At 47.7% G+C, this 20,672-nt stretch overlaps 1 protein-coding gene across 12 annotated transcripts in view; it reads left to right on the forward strand.

Moving 5' to 3' along the window:
- The window catches only part of LOC129854911 (tight junction protein ZO-1-like), a 177,750-nt gene that overhangs the window by 124,526 nt on the left and 32,552 nt on the right, over positions 1-20,672 (forward strand). For 8 of the 12 annotated variants that reach the window (XM_055922068.1, XM_055922070.1, XM_055922072.1 and 5 more), the window contains 8 exons: positions 521-627; positions 959-1,127; positions 3,311-3,455; positions 12,570-12,709; positions 13,270-13,375; positions 16,574-16,724; positions 19,700-19,808; positions 20,080-20,299. In XM_055922068.1, the coding sequence (XP_055778043.1) occupies positions 521-627; positions 959-1,127; positions 3,311-3,455; positions 12,570-12,709; positions 13,270-13,375; positions 16,574-16,724; positions 19,700-19,808; positions 20,080-20,299 (1,147 nt within the window). The remainder of the gene's footprint in view (positions 1-520; positions 628-958; positions 1,128-3,310; positions 3,456-12,569; positions 12,710-13,269; positions 13,376-16,573; positions 16,725-19,699; positions 19,809-20,079; positions 20,300-20,672) is intronic. The other 4 variants (XM_055922069.1, XM_055922080.1, XM_055922074.1 and 1 more) reach the window with 1 other exon arrangement.

Genomic DNA, 20,672 nt, shown 5'->3' on the forward strand with positions numbered 1-20,672 from the left:
CTCCCAATACTTTTAGCCCCTAATATGGGAGGACAATGTCCAAAAAGTGTTGTAATTTCTAAAAGGTTCATCAGATATAGATGACAATACCTTCAAATTTTAAAGCTGACGGTCTGCATTTTAACCTCTGTAGTCATTGTATCGTTTCAAATCCAAAGTGCTGGAGTACAGAGACAAAACGACTCTCAATATTGGGCAGATGGGCTCTGTTTCAGAATAGCACGTTTTTGTGGAATAACCGCTGTTCTACACGTTTGACTCGCGACACTCTGCAATAGTTTGTTTTGGTGGAAATATACATTTTCATTTTGGTATATTATATTTGTCAATATGCTATACTATGCTAACATGCAATAGCATGCTTTACTGCTAACATACTATGCTAACATGCTATAGCATGCTATACTGCTAACATACTATGCTAACATGCTATAGCATGCTATACTGTGCTAACATGCTATATCATACTATACTATGCTATGCTAACACTCTCTTTGTTGCTGTTCGTTCACTCCGTAAGCAGAATATGGCCTTCGCCTGGCCAGCCACATCTTCGTGAAGGACATCTCACCCGAGAGCCTGGCGGCCAGGGACGGAAACATACAGGAAGGGGACGTAGTACTGAAGGTGAGAAGCCTGGAGTGATTCTTTAACTAAGAGAGAGAGAGAGAGAGGAGAGGGAGTTGTGGTAATGAAGAGTGGAGGGACCTGGGAGAGAGAGGGAGGCGACCCGGGCCGGAAATATACAGGAGGGAGACGTTGTACTGAAGGTGAAAGGAGCGAGAGATAGGGGAGAGGAAGGAAGGATGTAGGGAGAGAAAGAAGAAGAAAGAAGGCTAAATAAATGTTTTCCCCCACTGTCTCCTGCACACATACCAGCTAATTGGTTGTTTCCTCCAAGCTGTGTTTAATTAGGTTATTTCTTAACATTTGTAACTAATTGGTCGTTTCCTCTCAGATCAACGGCACGGTGACAGAAAACCTGTCATTGATAGATGCTAAGAAGCTGATTGAGAGGTCAAAGGGCAAGCTAAAGATGGTGGTGCAGAGAGACGAGAGAGCTACGCTGCTGAACATACCAGACCTGGACGACAGTATCCCATCAGCCAACGCCTCCGACAGAGACGGTGAGGGACACTACGTAGGTGTGTGTGTGTGTGTGTGTGTGTGTGTGTGTGTGTGTGGCGTACAAATGGGTGGTTCCGGAATATGAAAGTACGAGGCTTCTCTTTCAGTGAAATACATGCACACCCACAACCCTACAGCATTTAGCCTTTTTCCAGCATTACGAAACAACGTGCACGCACGCACGCACACACACACACACACACACACACACACACACACACACACACACACACACACACACACACACACACACACACACACACACACACACACACACACACACACACACACACACACACACACACACACACGGGGTGGCAGGTAGCCTAGTGGTTAGAGCATTGGACTATTAACCGATTGTTGGATCGGATCCCCGAGCTGACAAGGTAAAAATCTGTCCTTCTGCCCCTGAACAAGGCAGTTAACCCACAGTTCCCGGTAGGCCGTCATTGTAAATAAGAATTTGTTCTTTAACTGACTTGACTAGTTAAATAAAGGTGAAATAAAATTTAAAAAATTACAATGTATGCACGCATGACTGTAATTCGCTTTGGTCAAAAGCGTCTGCTAAATGACATGTATTATAGTGAATAGAAATATCAACGCAACATGTAAAGTGTTGTTGATAGATGCTTAGAAGCTAATTGAGAGGTCAAAGGGCAAGCTAAAGTGTTGGTCCCATGTTTTAATGAGCTGAAATAAAAGATCCCCGGAATGTTCCATACTGTACAATAAGCTTATTTCTCTCAACTACACCAATTGATGTTTCTTTGTTAGTGAGCATTTCTCCCGTGCCAAGATAATCCATCCACCTGACAGGTGTGGCATATCAAGAAGCTGATTAAACAGCATGATCATTACACAGGTGCACGTTGCGCTGAGGACAATAAATGGCCACTCTAAAATGGGTAGTTCTGTCATAAAACACAATGCCACAGATGTTTTGAGGGAGCGTGCAATTGGCATTCTGTCTGCAGGAATGTACACCAGAGCTGTTTTTAATGTTAATTTTTCTACCATAAGTCGCCTCCAACAACGTTGTTTTAGAGAATTTAGCAGTACGTCCAACCGGCCTCACAACCTCAGACCACGTGTAACCACGCCAGCCCAGGACCTCCACATCCGGCTTCTTCACCTGCGGGATCGTCTGAGACCAGCCACCCTGACGACTGATGAAACTGTTGATTTGCACAACTGAAGAATTTCTGCACAAACTGTCAGAAACTGTATTCTTAGAGAAGATGATCTGCGTGCTCGTTGTCCTCACCAGGGTCTTGACCTGACTGCAGTTCGGCGTCGTAACCGACTTCAGTAGGCAAATGCTCCCCTTCAATGCCTACTGGCATGCTGGAGAGTGTGCTCTTCACGGATGAATCCAGGTTTCAACTGTACCGGTCAGATGGCAGACAGAGTGCATGGCGTTGTGTAGGCGAGAAGTTTGCTGATGTCAACGTTGTGAACAGAGTGCCCAATGGTGGGGTTATGGTGTGGGCCGGTATAAGCTACAGACAACGAACACAATTGCATTTTATTGATGGCAATTTGAATGCACAGAGATACCATGAAGAGATCCTGAGGCCCATTGTCGTGTCATTCATCCTCCACCATCACCTCATGTTTCAGCATGATAATGCACGGCCCCATGTCACAAGGATCTGCACACAATTCCTGGAAGCTGAAAATGTCCCAGTTCTTCCATGGCCTGCATCCTTACCAGACATGTCACCCATTGAGCATGTTTGGAATGCTCTGGATCGATGCATACGACAGCGTATTCCGGTTCCCGCTAATATCCAGCAACTTCTTACAGCCATTGAAGAGGAGTCAGACAACATTCCACAGGCCACAATCAACAGCCTGATCAACTCTATGCGAAGGAGATGTCGCATGAGACAAATGGTGGTCACCAGATACTGACTGGTTTTCTGATCCACACCCCTTCCTTTTTCTAAAGGTATCTGTGACCAACATATACATATGTTTTCCCAGTCATGTGAAATCCATAGATTAGGGCCTAATGAATTTATTTAAATTGACTAATTTCGTTATATGAACTGTAACTCTGTAAAATCTTTGAAATTGTTGCATGTTGCGTTTTTCATATTTTTTTTCAGTGTACATTATGTAGTTGAATATGGTGTTGTGTGTGTGTGTGTGTGTGTGTGTGTGTTTTGAACAACAGACATTTCAGATATCCATTCGGTGGCGTCCGACCATTCCAACCGATCCCATGACAGACGTCGTAGCAGCCGGTCCCGCTCCCCTGACAGGCGGTCTGAACCCTCCGACCACTCCAGACACTCCCCTCCACAGATCAGCAACGGCAGGTAAACACACCACCTGGCTGCTACACAGTCAAACTCAAAGGCTTACAGGCGGCCGAATTCTGATCTTTTGCCAATAATTTAGCTAAATATCCGGAATGGCTGCCTGTATAAAGGCAGCCTTTGAGCTTTTTTGAAATTCTCACCCAGTGGGCAAAAACTAGTTAAAATGACGTCTTTACGACCCATAATAGGACTCAATACGAACTGCATTTCAAACCGTTTTGATCCGCTGGAAATGTCAAATGTTTTTAAGGGTTTGTTAAGTGTCTTTTTATTTTCCTGTTTTTGTTTTTTTGCCTACTTAACAAAGACTCTTCAGTTGGAGAATACCGTAAGTTGGACACCCCTTTCCCTAGGAGCCCGCTGTGTAGAGTCCCGCTGTGTAGAGTCCCGCTGTGTAGAGTCCCGCTGTGTAGAGTCCCGCTGTGTAGAGTCCCGCTGTGTAGGGTCCCGCTGTGTAGGGTCCCGCTGTGTAGGGTCCCGCTGTGTAGGGTCCCGCTGTGTAGGGTCCCGCTGTGTAGGGTCCCGCTGTGTAGGGTCCCGCTGTGTAGGGTCCGGCTGTGTAGGGTCCGGCTGTGTAGGGTCCGGCTGTGTAGGGTCCGGCTGTGTAGGGTCCGGCTGTGTAGGGTCCGGCTGTGTAGGGTCCGGCTGTGTAGGGTCCGGCTGTGTAGGGTCCGGCTGTGTAGGGTCCGGCTGTGTAGGGTCCCGCTGTGTAGGGCCCCGCTGTGTAGGGCCCCGCTGTGTAGGGCCCCGCTGTGTAGGGCCCCGCTGTGTAGAGTCCCGCTGTGTAGAGTCCCGCTGTGTAGAGTCCGGCTGCGTAGGGCCCCGCTGCGTAGGGCCCGGCTGCGTAGGGCCCGGCTGCGTAGGGCCCGGCTGCGTAGGGCCCGGCTGCGTAGGGCCCGGCTGCGTAGGGCCCGGCTGCGTAGGGCCCGGCTGCGTAGGGCCCGGCTGCGTAGGGCCCCGCTGCGTAGGGCCCCGCTGCGTAGAGTCCGGCTGCGTAGAGTCCGGCTGCGTAGAGTCCGGCTGCGTAGGGCCCCGCTGCGTAGGGTCCCGCTGCGTAGAGTCCGGCTGCGTAGAGTCCGGCTGCGTAGGGCCCCGCTGCTGCGTAGGGTCCCGCTGCGTAGGGCCCCGCTGCGTAGGGCCCCGCTGCGTAGGGTCCGGCTGCGTAGGGTCCCGCTGCGTAGATTCCGGCTGCGTAGGGCCCCGCTGCGTAGGGTCCCGCTGCGTAGAGTCCGGCTGTGCAGGGTCCCGCTGCGTAGGGTCCCGCTGCGTAGAGTCCGGCTGTGCAGGGCCCCGCTGTACTTGTCAGATGACAGAATAATGAATAAATGTATAGTAAATGGATAGTACCCCGTGTTAATGTAGATAAATTCAAAATACCCCTATATTTCTCCCTTTCCTACCGATAAGGATTACTTAGGACCACTAAACCAAAGCCATTTCCATAAAGAATCCATCTGTGCCCTGAATACTCTTGACTATAATTGTGTGTGTGTGTGTATCCCTCGTGTGTTTTTGAATTTGATAAATGTTTTATGAATCCTAGATGTGCCCTTTATGTTTGACATTGATGCTGATATCAGGAAATCAGTGCTCAGTTAGCAGCCATGGCTTTACACTGTCAAACAGTGCAGTATTCATTTGGCTTCAAGGACGGACACACACACACACACACACACACACACACACACACACACACTGCTTGATAGTATTGTAATGTACACGCTGTGCATCAGTTATTGAGTGGCAGGTCTTGTTTTGACTCAGGGCTCCAGTAGGGCCACGGTCTGTGGATGTAGTGTCACAGTCACACAGAACACAGCCTGTGGATGTAGTGTCACAGTCTGTGGATGTAGTGTCACAGTCTGTGGATGTAGTGTCACAGCCTGTGGATGTAGTGTCACAGTCACACAGAACACAGTTTGTGGATGTAGTCACAGTCACACAGAACACAGCCTGTGGATGTAGTGGTCAGAGTCACACAGAACACAGCCTGTGGATGTAGTGTCACAGCCTGTGGATGTAGTGTCACAGTCACACAGAACACAGTCTGTGGATGTAGTGTCACAGTCACACAGAACAGTCTGTGGATGTCGTGTCACAGTCACACAGAACACAGCCTGTGGATGTAGTGTCACAGTCACACAGAACACAGTCTGTGGATGTAGTGTCACAGTCACACAGAACACAGCCTGTGGATGTAGTGCCAGAGTCACACAGAACACAGCCTGTGGATGTTGTGTCACAGTCACACAGAACACAGCCTGTGGATGTAGTGTCACAGTCACACAGAACACAGTCTGTGGATGTAGTGTCAGAGTCACACAGAACACAGCCTGTGGATGTAGTGTCACAGTCACACAGAACACAGTCTGTGGATGTACTGTCACAGTCACACAGAACACAGCCTGTGGATGTAGTGTCAGAGTCACACAGAACACAGCCTGTGGATGTAGTGTCACAGTCACACAGAACACAGTCTGTGGATGTAGTGTCACAGTCACACAGAACACAGTCTGTGGATGTAGTGTCACAGTCACACAGAACACAGCCTGTGGATGTAGTGTCACAGTCACACAGAACACAGCCTGTGGATGTAGTGTCACAGTCACACAGAACACAGTCTGTGGATGTAGTGTCACAGTCACACAGAACACAGCCTGTGGATGTAGTGTCACAGTCACACAGAACACAGTCTGTGGATGTAGTGTCACAGTCACACAGAACACAGCCTGTGGATGTAGTGTCACAGTCACACAGAACACAGTCTGTGGATGTAGTGTCACAGTCACACAGAACACAGCCTGTGGATGTAGTGTCACCGTCACACAGAACACAGCCTGTGGATGTAGTGTCACACAGAACACAGCCTGTGGATGTAGTGTCACAGTCACACAGAACACAGCCTGTGGATGTAGTGTCACAGTCACACAGAACACAGCCTGTGGATGTAGTGTCACAGTCACACAGAACACAGCCTGTGGATGTAGTGTCACAGTCACACAGAACACAGCCTGTGGATGTAGTGTCACAGTCACACAGAACACAGCCTGTGGATGTAGTGTCACAGTCACACAGAACACAGTCTGTGGATGTAGTGTCACAGTCACACAGAACACAGCCTGTGGATGTAGTGTAAGAGTCACACAGAACACAGTCTGTGGATGTAGTGTCACAGTCACACAGAACACAGCCTGTGGATGTAGTGTCACACAGAACACAGCCTGTGGATGTAGTGTCACATGATCACTGTGGATGGTGAAGAGCGACAGCGTGTTTGGCACAAGGAGACTACGCCTTCTAACAGTGGGCTAATGACAGGCTGTTACTCACTGTAAATATCGTGTGTGTGTGTGTGTGTGTGTGTGTGTGTGTGTGTGTGTGTGTGTGTGTGTGTGTGTGGCGAAAGCGGATTAAAACACAAATACCAGGAAATGTTCATCTCTTTCAAAAGCATTGGTGATGAGAGAAAACAAGGCAGCAGTATTTTGGCTGTGTAGCATTTAAGGGAGATTGAGATCAGATAGTTATGTTAAGTTATTGACACAGAGGAGAGATTTAAGGCAGATAGATTTATCTAGCTGATCTGTGAATGACCTATTTCTCCCAGTCAGTTCCAGGAGACCAGTTGGCAGTGAAAGGTTCCTTCAGGATGTGCTGAATAAAGCTGTTTTTCCTCTCTCCAGCCTGTTTGAGCTCATTCCTTCACGGTTACATCTGTGTGTGTGTGTGTGTGTGTGTGTGTGTGTGTGTGTGTGTGTGTGTGTGTGTGTGTGTGTGTGTGCGTGTGTGTTATACAAGTGTTTTATCAAATGTTATTGGTCACACGTGTTTAGCGGATGTTAAAACAACATTATGATTTATTTATTTTAGAGAAAGACAAAAAAATTGCAATTGTGAAACATTTTCAGATTAAATACTACTAAATACTAAATACTACAGATTAAATACTGATACTTAAAACGACTTAAACAAGATTTTAAACAAAATTCAAGAAATGTCATGGCATGGGGCAACGATTTGATTTTGTTATTATGAGTCACTCAGATGGCATAAGACATGGCAAGATGTGTAGAATTGCAGGAAATGTGCTATAAAACTGCATTTTCTTTTCTCAGTTCCATGACAAAATGTGTAAAATTGCAATAAAGTAGCTTCAAACAACCTAGACTAGAACCCTCAAACTCAACTCTGGTCCTCGAAGCCAGTTCCACTGCGCTTTTTCATTATTCCCCCTCTAACCAGGGACTGATTTTAGACCTGGGACACCAGGTGGGTGCAATCAATTATCAGGTAGAACAGAAAACCAGCAGGGTCAGAGTTGAATACCCCTGCCCTAGAGTTTAAGGCTGGGGAGGGGAATAGTTTTAAGGACCCCTTTAGGTATAACAAAAATATTTGATGAAACATTGAATTTGACCTTACTGCTATTAGCCCATAGAAACGCATTGAATAACAGATTCATACATGGAAAAACAAAACAATAGCCTCCCGAGTGGCGCAGCGGTCTTAGGCACTGCTGTGCTTGAGGCGTCACTACAGATCCAGGTTCGATCCTGGGCTGTGTTGCAGCCGGCCGCGACCGGGAGACCCATGAGGCGACGCACAATTGGCCCAGCGTCGTTAGGGGAGGGTTTGGCCGGCAGGGATGTCCTTGTTCCCTCGCGCTCTGGTGACTCCTGTGGCGGGCCGTGTGCATGCACGCTGACACGGTCGACCAGTTGTGCAGTATTTCCTCAAGACATTGGTGCGGCTAGCTTACCGGGTTAAGCGAGCAGGGTGTCAAGAAGCAGTGCTGCTTGGCAGGGTTGTGTTTCGGGGGTCTATCAACCTTTGCCTCTCCCGAGTCCATACGGAAGTTGTAGCGATGGGACAAGTGGAATTGCAGAAAGTTTGTTTTAAAACAGCACAATTGTCTCTGATGCCAAGAAGAGGGGCTCTAAATTGGCCACCCCCACCACCTAAACCCCATTTTGATCCAGGAAAAATCCTGTGTGTCTGTGTTTTTAGGTGCTCACACACTCACTTCACCCTGTCCTGTCAATAGGCAGCAGTTTTCCAGAGTTGTAGTCGTTCCAGTCATGTGATGAGGGGCTTGGAGAAGGGAATTATATTCAGCCCGATGGCCACTGGCCGCAGAAGGTATGGATTTTTTTAGGGGGATTATGGCCACACAAAGGGGATGCAGCCGGGAAATTCGAGGCATTATCAAGTGCTTGTCAAATTGTGAATGAGTGACTGATGAAGTGTGTACAGCCTGAGCAAAAAACTAATCAGAGCTGATGCCTTTCAATCGACTTTTTTCAAATCGCCATCGCATCATGCAGCCTTGGAATGTATTAAACATCAAAACATATTGCCCAATGTTTGTAAAACATCTAAAGTTGCATAAATAACTCTAAATTAAGCAAATAGAATTACCTGTTTCTTTGTTAACCGCTCAACACAGAATAGCTACATGTGAACACTCCCTCAAATCGCTTGGAGAAAATATCCTTTCTATTTTATTCAGCTTTGTTAAATTTTATTCTTCATACTATAAAATAATGCCATGGAATTCTAAACAAATATTGTCTGCTAAATGAACTAGTGTAGCCCACAGCCATATGGCATAGCCAGATCAGGACCTAACACAAGGACAACTCAAGAGTATGTTATTCTGTTCTTCTGAAATGTTTCTTTAGGCCTGTGTAAAATAAATAATGGATTTATTGTGAAGGTGTAGGCTATATTACATGGATTTATTAGACTTTAGATGTTCTAAAGGTCTGCATCAGTGGCGTGTAGGCTGTGTGTGGAAGCCAGGAGATGCTACATGTGTTTCTGTTAATTAACAGTCAATTACCGTGAGACCGACAGTTATTTGCTTGATGACGCTGACAAAATGTCATGACCGCCACAGCCCTATTCATAACACACACTGTTCACACCCCTCTTGTTGACGGAGAGAAAATCTAGCAAGTTTTTAAGCTTACTTCCTTATTTTCTACACATTTTGTCATGGGGTGGGGTTTTAAGCTAATTTTCTTGCAATTCTATACATTTTGCCATGTCTAATGGGTGATATTTGAGTGACTCGAACATTACTACAAAATCTTTGCCCCCCAAAAAAACGTTAGCTAAAAAAACGTTAGCTGACATGGGCTAGTTGATCTGGATATTTCTAATAAGCTCTAAGGTATGCAATGACTCCCCTGCTGACCCCTGACGACCCCTGCTGACCCCTGACAACCCCTGCTGACTCCTGCCCTACAAGACAGCTAGCACCACTTTCCAGACCTCTGCTCTGTTTCCCAACGACAGTATCCTGCAGGACAGCTAGCACCACTTTCCAGACCTCTGCTCTGTTTCCCAACGACAGTATCCTGCAGGACAGCTAGCACCACTTTCCAGACCTCTGCTCTGTTTCCCAACGACAGTACCCTGCAGGACAGCTAGCACCACTTTCCAGACCTCTGCTCTGTTTCCCAACGACAGTACCCTGCAGGACAGCTAGCACCACTTACCAGGCCTCTGCTCTGTTTCCCAACGACAGTACCCTGCAGGACAGCTAGCACCACTTACCAGGCCTCTGCTCTGTTTCCCAACGACAGTACCCTGCAGGACAGCTAGCACCACTTACCAGGCCTCTGCTCTGTTTCCCAACGACAGTATCCTGCAGGACAGCTAGCACCACTTACCAGGCCTCTGCTCTGTTTCCCAACGACAGTATCCTGCAGGACAGCTAGCACCACTTACCAGGCCTCTGCTCTGTTTCCCAACGACAGTACCCTGCAGGACAGCTAGCTCCACTTACCAGGCCTCTGCTCTGTTTCCCAACGACAGTATCCTGCAGGACAGCTAGCACCACTTACCAGGCCTCTGCTCTGTTTCCCAACGACAGTACCCTGCAGGACAGCTAGCACCACTTACCAGGCCTCTGCTCTGTTTCCCAACGACAGTACCCTGCAGGACAGCTAGCACAACTTACCAGGCCTCTGCTCTGTTTCCCAATGACAGTACCCTGCAGGACAGCTAGCACCACTTACCAGGCCTCTGCTCTGTTTCCCAACGACAGTATCCTGCAGGACAGCTAGCACAACTTACCAGGCCTCTGCTCTGTTTCCCAACGACAGTACCCTGCAGGAAAGCTAGCACAACTTACCAGGCCTCTGCTCTGTTTCCCAACGACAGTATCCTGCAGGACAGCTAGCGTGTGATATAGATATGTCATTCTCATTGAAAGCCAGGCTAAGAAGAGGTAGATCTGCTCTATTTGTGCTATTTCTATGCTTTCAGTTTTGTACACCAGCTTCAAACAGCTGGGGGGGGGGGGGGGATGGGGGGGTGGTTATGGAAAATATACTTCAGAGTGGTTTAGATTATACAATAGTTCTTTGCACCGTACATGCTTGTTTTGTCACAAACTAAAATTAGGCAAACTATTAGAATTTTACCAACCAGGAAATGGCTGAGCTATTTCTGCATATTGTGTTTTTAAATGTGTTCTATTGCCAACTCTTATGGTCATTAAATGTGTTCTATAGCCAACTCTTATGGTCATTGCATAACTTGTTTGTATTTGGCATGGCAACGACCATCAGAGTTGGCAAGACAGTTCAAACAGCTCTTGGACCAGGTTATATATTTGTTGCAGTTTTGGATGATTTATTGTGACCTCGGTGTTAGTAGTCTGTGTTTGTTTTAATTCCAACCTTTCCTGGTTCTTGGCCAGAGGCACACAGTGAAGTGCACCTGGGGTACACAGAATTCTCTCTCTCTCTTTCCACATTTTGTTACGTTACAGCCTTATTCTAAAATTGATTAAATACATGTTTTTCCTCATCAATCTACACACAATACTTCATAATGACTTCACAATACCCCATAATGACATCACAATACCTCATATTGACTTCACAATACCCCATAATGACATCACAATACCTCATATTGACATCACAATACCTCATAATGACAAAGTGAAAATAGGTTTTTAGATTTTTTTTTGCAAAAGAAAACCCAGATAGCTTATTACATAAGTATTTAGACCCTTTTGCTATGAGGTGCATCCTGTTTCCATTGATCATCCTTGATGTTTCTACAACTTGATTGGAGTCCACCTGTGGTAAATTCCATTGGACATGATTTGGAAGGCACACACCTGTCTATATAAGGTCCCACAGTTGACAGTGCATGTCAGAGTAAAAACCAAGCCATGAGGTAAAAGGAATTGTCCGTAGAGCTCCAAGACAGGCTTGTGTCGAGGCACAGATCTGGGGAAGGGTACCAAAACATTTCTGCAGCATTGAAGGTCCCTGAGAACACAGTGGCCTCCATCATTCTTAAATGGAAGACGTTTGGAACTGCTGCCAAAAGTGTTTCAACAAAGTACTGAGTAAAGGGTCTGACTACTTATGTAAATGTATTAAAAATTAACACATTTGCAAAAATGTCTAAAAAACTGTTTTTGCTTTGTCATTATGGTGTATTGTGTGTAGATTGATGAGGGTGGGAAACGATTTAATCCATTTTAGAATAAGGCTGTAACGTAATAAAATATGGGAAAAGTCGAGGGGTCTGAATACTTTCCGAATGAACTGTATCTAGCCTAAGGCTAGTTACATGCTAAATGGTTAGGGCTAGTTACATGCTAAGTGGTTAGGGCTAGTTACATGCTAAGTGGTTAGGGCTAGTTATATGCTAAGTGGTTAGGGCTAGTTACATGCTAAATGGTTAGGGCTAGTTACATGCTAAGTGGTTAGGGCTAGTTACATGCTAAATGGTTAGGGCTAGTTACATGCTAAGTGGCTTTAGGGCTAGTTATATGCTAAGTGGTTAGGGCTAGTTACATGCTAAGTGGTTATTAGCATATGTGCCAGAGGGCAGAGGCTCAAACCAGTTCTGCATATGTATTGATATACAGTGTTTGTTGAATTGTACCACATCCCTGGTTCTGTGAGGCTCTGTTGATAAGAGCTTCGCACTAACAAGGCCAGATGTATAGTTTCTGGGTTCAATTCCCACACGGATTACTTGCACATATTGAAAATGTATGCACTTCCTGTGCTGTAAATCGCTTTGGATCAAATGTATGAAATAAAAACAATTTAAAATACCCTTTTTTGTCACCAGTCACAGAAGTCGTGAGGAGGAGGAGAGGATCTCGAAGCCGACAGCGGTGCCACCCAAGCTGGCAGAGGAGGCTCCTGCCCTGCCCAAACCCCTGGAGAAGTCTGTCACCAGGGAGGAGAAACCGGTCCCTCCTCTACCAGGTCAGAACAACTAACCAGTAACCTTTTTGAGGGTCGTAGGTAACCTAAATGTTAGATCGTTCAACCAGAAGGTCGCAGGGTTGAATCCCAAGTCCAACAGGATACAATTTCTGGGGATTTTAGCTACGCTAGATGCCTACTGCCTTTGTGCCCTTGAGCAATACACTTAACATGTACAAATGTTTGAGCCCAGCTACCAAGATTAAATCTAGACGCTTGCTGTGCTGTGCTGAGCTGAGCTTGGTTGAGGCTGCAGCCTATAGTTAGACTGTAGTGTGAGTTGATGGACTCTGACGTTCCCCTACTGCCCTGCAGCCAGCTGAGTGTCTCTGTGTGGGTGTGTGTGTTCGTGTGCTTCCGTGTGTGAGAGAGTGTATGCACACGTTTTGTTCCTTGAGGATTTGCCTCATGGTCTGTGTGTTGAGAGGTGTCAGTATAAAGGTGTATTGTGGTGTCTGACCTGCATCTGACCATTCAGTACATCCTCTTGTATGAATAGTGCAGTTGATATTATCTCTCTCTCTCTCTCTCTCTGTGTGTGCGTGCGTGTTTTTCTTCAGAACCCAAGCCAGTATATGCCCAGCCAGGCCAGCCTGATGTGGACCTGCCAGTCAGCCCCGCTGAAGCCCCTGTGCCCAGCGCTGCCCATGATGACAGTATCCTACGGTATGTTGAAATATCTGTTCACCTGTCTCTAACAGTATCCTACGGTATGTAGAAATGTCTGTTCACCTGTGTCTAACAGTATCCTACGGTATGTAGAAATATCTGTTCACCTGTGTCTAACAGTATCCTACGGTATGTAGAAATATCTGTTCACCTGTCTCTAACAGTATCCTACGGTATGTAGAAATATCTGTTCACCTGTGTCTAACAGTATCCTACGGTATGTAGAAGTATCTGTTCACCTGTGTCTAACAGTATCCTACGAGGGGGGGCAATGTAAATAGTCTGGGTAGCCATTTGATTAGGTGTTCAGGAGTCTTATGGCTTGGGGGTAGAAGCTGTTTAGAAGCCTCTTGGACCTAGACTTGGTGCTCCAGTACCGCTTGCCGTGTGGTAGCAGAGAGAACCGTCTATGATTAGGGTGGCTGGAGTCTTTGACAATTTTTAGGGCCTTCCTCTCACACCGCCTGGTGTAGAGGTCCTGGATGGCAGGCAGCTTAGCCCCAGTGATGTACTGGGCCGTTTGCACTACCCTCTGTAGTGCCTTGCGGTCGGAAGCCGAGCAGTTGCCATACCAGGCAGTGATGCAACCCGTCAGGGTGCTCTCGATGGTGCAGCTGTAGAGGATCTGAGGACCCATGCCAAATCTTTTCAGTCTCCTGAGGGGGAATAGGTTTTGTTGTGCCCTCTTCACAACTGTCTTGGTGTGCTTAGACCATGTTAGTTTGTTGGTGATGTGGACACCAAGGAACTTGAAGCTCTCAACCTGCTCCACTGCAGCCGCGTCGATGAGAATGGGGGTGTGCTCGGTCCTCGTTTTCCTGTAGTCCACAATCATCTCCTTTGTCTTGATCACATTGAGGGAGAGGTTGTTGTCTTGGCACCACACGGCCAGGTCTCTGACCTCCTCCCTATAGGTTGTCTCATCGTTGTCGGTGATCAGGCCACTGTTGTGTCATCGGCAAACGTAATGATGGTGTTGGAGTCGTGCAGTCATGAGTGAACAGGGAGTACAGGAGGGGACTGAGCACACACCCTTGAGGGGCCCCTGTGTTGAGGATCAGCGTGGCGGATGTGTTGTTACCTACCCTTACCACCTGGGGGTGGCCCGTCAGGAAGTCCAGGATCCAGTTGCAGGGGGAGGTGTTTAGTCCCAGGGTCCTTATTTCCAAAAACATAAATATCACAGAGTGGTTCTTTAACTGTCTTATCTCTCTCCCCATCCCACCCCGTCTCCTCTCTCCCCATCCCACCCCGTCTCCTCTCTCCCCATCCCACCCCGTCTCCTCTCTCCCCATCCCACCCCGTCTCCTCTCTCCCCATCCCACCCCGTCTCCTCTCTCCCCATCCCACCCCGTCTCCTCTCTCCCCATCCCACCCCGTCTCCTCTCTCCCCATCCCACCCCGTCTCCTCTCTCCCCGTCCCACCCCGTCTCCTCTCTCCCCGTCCCACCCCGTCTCCTCTCTCCCCATTCCACCCCGTCTCCTCTCTCCCCATTCCACCCCGTCTCCTCTCTCCCCATCCCACCCCGTCTCCTCTCTCCCCATTCCACCATGTCTCCTCTCTCCCCATTCCACCATGTCTCCTCTCTCCCCGTTCCACCATGTCTCCTCTCTCCCCGTTCCACCATGTCTCCTCTCTCCCCGTTCCACCATGTCTCCTCTCTCCCCGTTCCACCATGTCTCCTCTCTCCCCGTCCCACCATGTCTCCTCTCTCCCCGTCCCACCCCGTCTCCTCTCTCCCCGTCCCACCCCGTCTCCTCTCTCCCCGTCCCACCCCGTCTCCTCTCTCCCCGTCCCACCATGTCTCCTCTCTCCCCGTCCCACCATGTCTCCTCTCTCCCCATTCCACCATGTCTCCTCTCTCCCCATTCCACCATGTCTCCTCTCTCCCCATTCCACCATGTCTCCTCTCTCCCCATTCCACCATGTCTCCTCTCTCCCCATTCCACCATGTCTCCTCTCTCCCCATTCCACCATGTCTCCTCTCTCCCCATCCCACCATGTCTCCTCTCTCCCCATCCCACCATGTCTCCTCTCTCCCCATCCCACCATGTCTCCTCTCTCCCCATTCCACCATGTCTCCTCTCTCCCCATCCCACCATGTCTCCTCTCTCCCCATCCCACCATGTCTCCTCTCTCCCCATCCCACCATGTCTCCTCTCTCCCCATCCCACCATGTCTCCTCTCTCCCCATCCCACCATGTCTCCTCTCTCCCCATTCCACCATGTCTCCTCTCTCCCCATTCCACCATGTCTCCTCTCTCCCCATTCCACCATGTCTCCTCTCTCCCCATTCCACCATGTCTCCTCTCTCCCCATTCCACCATGTCTCCTCTCTCCCCATTCCACCATGTCTCCTCTCTCCCCATCCCACCATGTCTCCTCTCTCCCCATCCCACCATGTCTCCTCTCTCCCCATCCCACCATGTCTCCTCTCTCCCCATTCCACCATGTCTCCTCTCTCCCCATCCCACCATGTCTCCTCTCTCCCCATCCCACCATGTCTCCTCTCTCCCCATCCCACCATGTCTCCTCTCTCCCCATCCCACCATGTCTCCTCTCTCCCCATCCCACCATGTCTCCTCTCTCCCCATCCCACCATGTCTCCTCTCTCCCCATCCCTCCATGTCTCCTCTCTCCCCATCCCACCATGTCTCCTCTCTCCCCATCCCACCATGTCTCCTCTCTCCCCATCCCACCCCGTCTCCTCTCTCCCCATCCCACCCCGTCTCCTCTCTCCCCATTCCACCATGTCTCCTCTCTCCCCATCCCACCATGTCTCCTCTCTCCCCATCCCACCATGTCTCCTCTCTCCCCATCCCACCCCGTCTCCTCTCTCCCCATCCCACCCCGTCTCCTCTCTCCCCATTCCACCATGTCTCCTCTCTCCCCATTCCACCATGTCTCCTCTCTCCCCATTCCACCATGTCTTCTCTCTCCCCATTCCACCATGTCTCCTCTCTCCCCATTCCACCATGTCTCCTCTCTCCCCATTCCACCATGTCTCCTCTCTCCCCATTCCACCATGTCTCCTCTCTCCCCATTCCACCATGTCTCCTCTCTCCCCATTCCACCATGTCTCCTCTCTCCCCATTCCACCATGTCTCCTCTCTCCCCATTCCACCCCGTCTCCTCTCTCCCCATTCCACCCCGTCTCCTCTCTCCCTATCTAACCCTGTGTATTCACTCCCTAGGCCGAGTATGAAGCTGGTGAAGTTTAAGAAGGGGGAGAGTGTGGGTCTGAGGCTTGCAGGGGGGAACGATGTGGGCATCTTTGTAGCAGGAGTCCTGGAGGATAGCCCTGCAGCTAAGGAGGGTCTGGAGGAGGGGGACCAAATTCTCAGGGTGAGACACGATACAGCAGCAACTACACACTCACTACAGCAACACTAAGGTTGTCGGTTCAATTTCCACAGGGATCACATCCACAATGTATGCACTCACTGTACTGTAAATTGCATAGGATAAAATCGTTTGCTGTGTTAAAATTATTCTCATCAAAATTACATGCTCTGTAGCCTAACGTGTAAGTGAATGCCTTCACAAATTTAATCAATTCTATCAGCTGCGGAATTTCATTGCACAGAAATCCCATTTTAGTTGCCACTGGAATTGAAGAAGGGTGATGTTGCATATACTAGCAAATATGTGTTAACACAGTAAAATGGCCGCCTAAACCCCAAGATGCTGCAGGGAGTACCACAGTAAAATTGCCGCCTAGACAACAACAAGATGCTACAGGGGATACTACAGTAAAATGACCGCCTAAACAACAACAAGATGCTACAGAGGATACCACAGTAAAATGGCCGCCTAAACAACAACAAGATGCTACAGGGGATACCACAGTAAAATGGCCGCCTAAACAACAACAAGATGCTACAGGGAATACCACAGTAAAATGGCCACCTAAACAACAAGATGCTACAGAGGATATCACAGTAAAATGGCCGCCTAAACAGCAACAACAAGAAGCTACAGGGAATACCACAGTAAAATGGCCACCTAAACAACAACAACAAGATGCTACAGAGGATACCACAGTAAAATGGCCGCCTAAACAACAACAACAACAAGATGCTACAGGGGATACCACAGTAAAATGGCCACCTAAACAACAAGATGCTACAGAGGATATCACAGTAAAATGGCCGCCTAAACAGCAACAACAAGAAGCTACAGGGAATACCACAGTAAAATGGCCACCTAAACAACAACAACAAGATGCTACAGAGGATACCACAGTAAAATGGCCGCCTAAACAACAACAACAAGATGCTACAGGGAATACCACAGTAAAATGGCCGCCTAAACAACAACAACAAGATGCTACAGGGAATACCACAGTAAAATGGTCGCCTAAACAACAACAACAAGATGCTACAGGGAATACCACAGTAAAATGGCCACCAAAACATCAACAAGATGCTACAGAGGATACCACAGTAAAATGGCCACCTAAACAACAACAAGATGCTACAGAGGATACCACAGTAAAATCGCCGCCTAAACAACAACAACAAGATGCTACAGGGAATACCACAGTAAAATGGCCACCTAAACAACAAGATGCTACAGGGAATACCACAGTAAAATGGCCACCTAAACAAGATGCTACAGGGAATACCACAGTAAAATGGCCGCCTAAACGACAAGATGCTACAGGGAATACCACAGTAAAAGGGCCACCTAAACAACAACAACAAGATGCTACAGGGAATACCACAGTAAAATGGCCACCTAAACAACAACAACAAGATGCTACAGGGAATACCACAGTAAAATGGCCACCTAAACAACAACAACAAGATGCTACAGGGAATACCACAGTAAAATGGCCACCAAAACATCAACAAGATGCTACAGAGGATACCACAGTAAAATGGCCGCCTAAACAACAACAACAAGATGCTACAGAGGATACCACAGTAAAATCGCCGCCTAAACAACAACAACAAGATGCTACAGGGAATACCACAGTAAAATGGCCACCTAAACAACAAGATGCTACAGGGAATACCACAGTAAAATGGCCACCTAAACAACAAGATGCTACAGGGAATACCACAGTAAAATGGCCGCCTAAACGACAAGATGCTACAGGGAATACCACAGTAAAATGGCCGCCTAAACAACAACAACAAGATGCTACACTCTATTCAGTGTTTGTGCCTGTTTTTTACAACTTGGTTAACAGTGTCTGTAACGGTAGCCGTGTTTTCACAGGGCCTTGGTTTGTATCTCAAAGTCTGCGTCCCAAATGACAGCCTATTCTCTACATAGTGCACTAGTTGTGACCAGGGCCCATATCCAAAAAGCTTCTCTTCTGTGATTTATTAATGGTTTTAAATCCGGCTGCTCCAAGATTCCTGCTCCTTTTGGAGTCTGTCTCCTAGCAACGGGCATCACTACCCTTTCTTTCTCTGTTTGCCCCATTTCTCTTCCTTCCTCCGAGCTGTGTATCTTTTTCTGTTTACACTCCGCCTCCTCCTCGTCTCTCTGCGAGCGTAAATGTGTAAAGCGTGGGTCTTAGTAATGGTGTGGATTTTAGTTTAGAGTGCAGTAAAACTCTGTCAGGGTTGTAGTCACCGGGGGTGACGCTAAAGGATGTTATGTAAACATTTTAGAGGTGCAGACCATCAGCACTATTTTAAGACATGCTCCAGAACTTTGGCAACTGCTAAGTATTTTTTTAAACATCTGGTTTTGGGCTGGATGTGTCAATGTGTAGTTCATGCATGCATCATCTATGATCAGAATTACTGTCTTACCTCAATTAGACAGCCCCCTAGTAATTAGATTTCCACCAATGAGCTTCAGCTTGGGAGAGAGAGAAATGACATGGTGCACGTGATGTGACGTAGTCCGCCATTTTATCGGGGACCGCTTTTGGCTCATGAGCGCTACTTTCAGAACTACTGGCTAAAAAGTATACAAAAAGTACCGGAGAATCTCTTTTTAAAATGCTAATGTTGTGTAAACGTTTAGACATGTAGGCCATCGGCACTATTAACCACAGCTGACGTGTGTAATATATGTCAGTTCTGTCAGTGTTTACATTTAGTAAGTGTATGTGATCCCTGGGGGGGGGATTGAACCCATAACCTTTTCCCAGGTCACAAGTGAACACTTATCCAACACTTTTTAGATGTCCACGATGGTTCCCAAGGATACATAGTCAACAGGATATAGATTCTAGAACAACAACAACAACAACACATTGAAACTACCTACTTCCTCTTCATCTGTTTGATACATATATCCACAAAAAAACGTTAAACATATGAAAAGAATAACCGTACAGCTCCCTGTTTTTCCAGGTTAATAATGTGGATTTTGCTAATATAATCCGAGAGGAGGCGGTGCTGTTCCTCCTTGACCTCCCTAAAGGTGAAGAGGTCACCATCCTGGCCCAGAAGAAGAAGGATGGTGAGTGCAGGAGGACGAGAGGAAACTGGATGGAAATAAACTGAGCTGGTTCCATTCACTCACTCACTACCCCCTTCCCCCCACTCTGAAGGGTCTGGATAGGTATGATCAGTTTAGGGGTGAAGCTTCCACCATATTGCTTCCACTTTACAGATCTGCAATCCCAGTATATTAGGGTAAGGGAAGTGAATTGGGACCGGTTGAGCTACTACCAGAGATGTATATGTATTGGACTTCTTCTCCCTCTGACTCTGTCTGTGTTTGGCTCCAGTGTACCGGCGAATCGTGGAGTCTGATGTGGGTGACTCGTTCTACATCCGGACCCACTTTGAGTATGAGAAGGAGTCTCCGTACGGCCTGAGCTTCAACAAGGGAGAGGTGTTCAGAGTGGTGGACACCCTGTACAACGGCAAGCTGGGATCCTGGCTGGCCATCCGCATCGGGAAGAACCACCAGGAAGTGGAGAGAGGCATCATACCTAACAAGAACAGGTGATGATGACACTCTTTTCTTCTGCTATTCTGTCCTCTTCTTCTGCTATTCTGTCCTCTTCTTCTGCTATTCTGTCCTCTCCTCCTTCTGCTATTCTGTCCTCTCCTCCTTCTGCTATTCTGTCCTCTCCTTCTGCTATTCTGTCCTCTCCTCCTTCTGCTATTCTGTCCTCTCCTCCATCTGATATTCTGTCCTCTCCTCCTTCTGCTATTCTGTCCTCTCCTCCTTCTGCTATTCTGTCCTCTCCTCCATCTGCTATTCTGTCCTCTCCTCCTTCTGCTAATCTGTCCTATCCTCCTTCTGCTATTCTGTCCTCTTCTTCTTCTGCTATTCTGTCCTTTTCTTCTGCTATTCTGTCCTCTTCTTCTTCTG

This window comes from Salvelinus fontinalis, chromosome 5 (assembly GCF_029448725.1).
Source record: "Salvelinus fontinalis isolate EN_2023a chromosome 5, ASM2944872v1, whole genome shotgun sequence".
Classification (NCBI taxonomy): Eukaryota; Metazoa; Chordata; class Actinopteri; order Salmoniformes; family Salmonidae; genus Salvelinus; species Salvelinus fontinalis.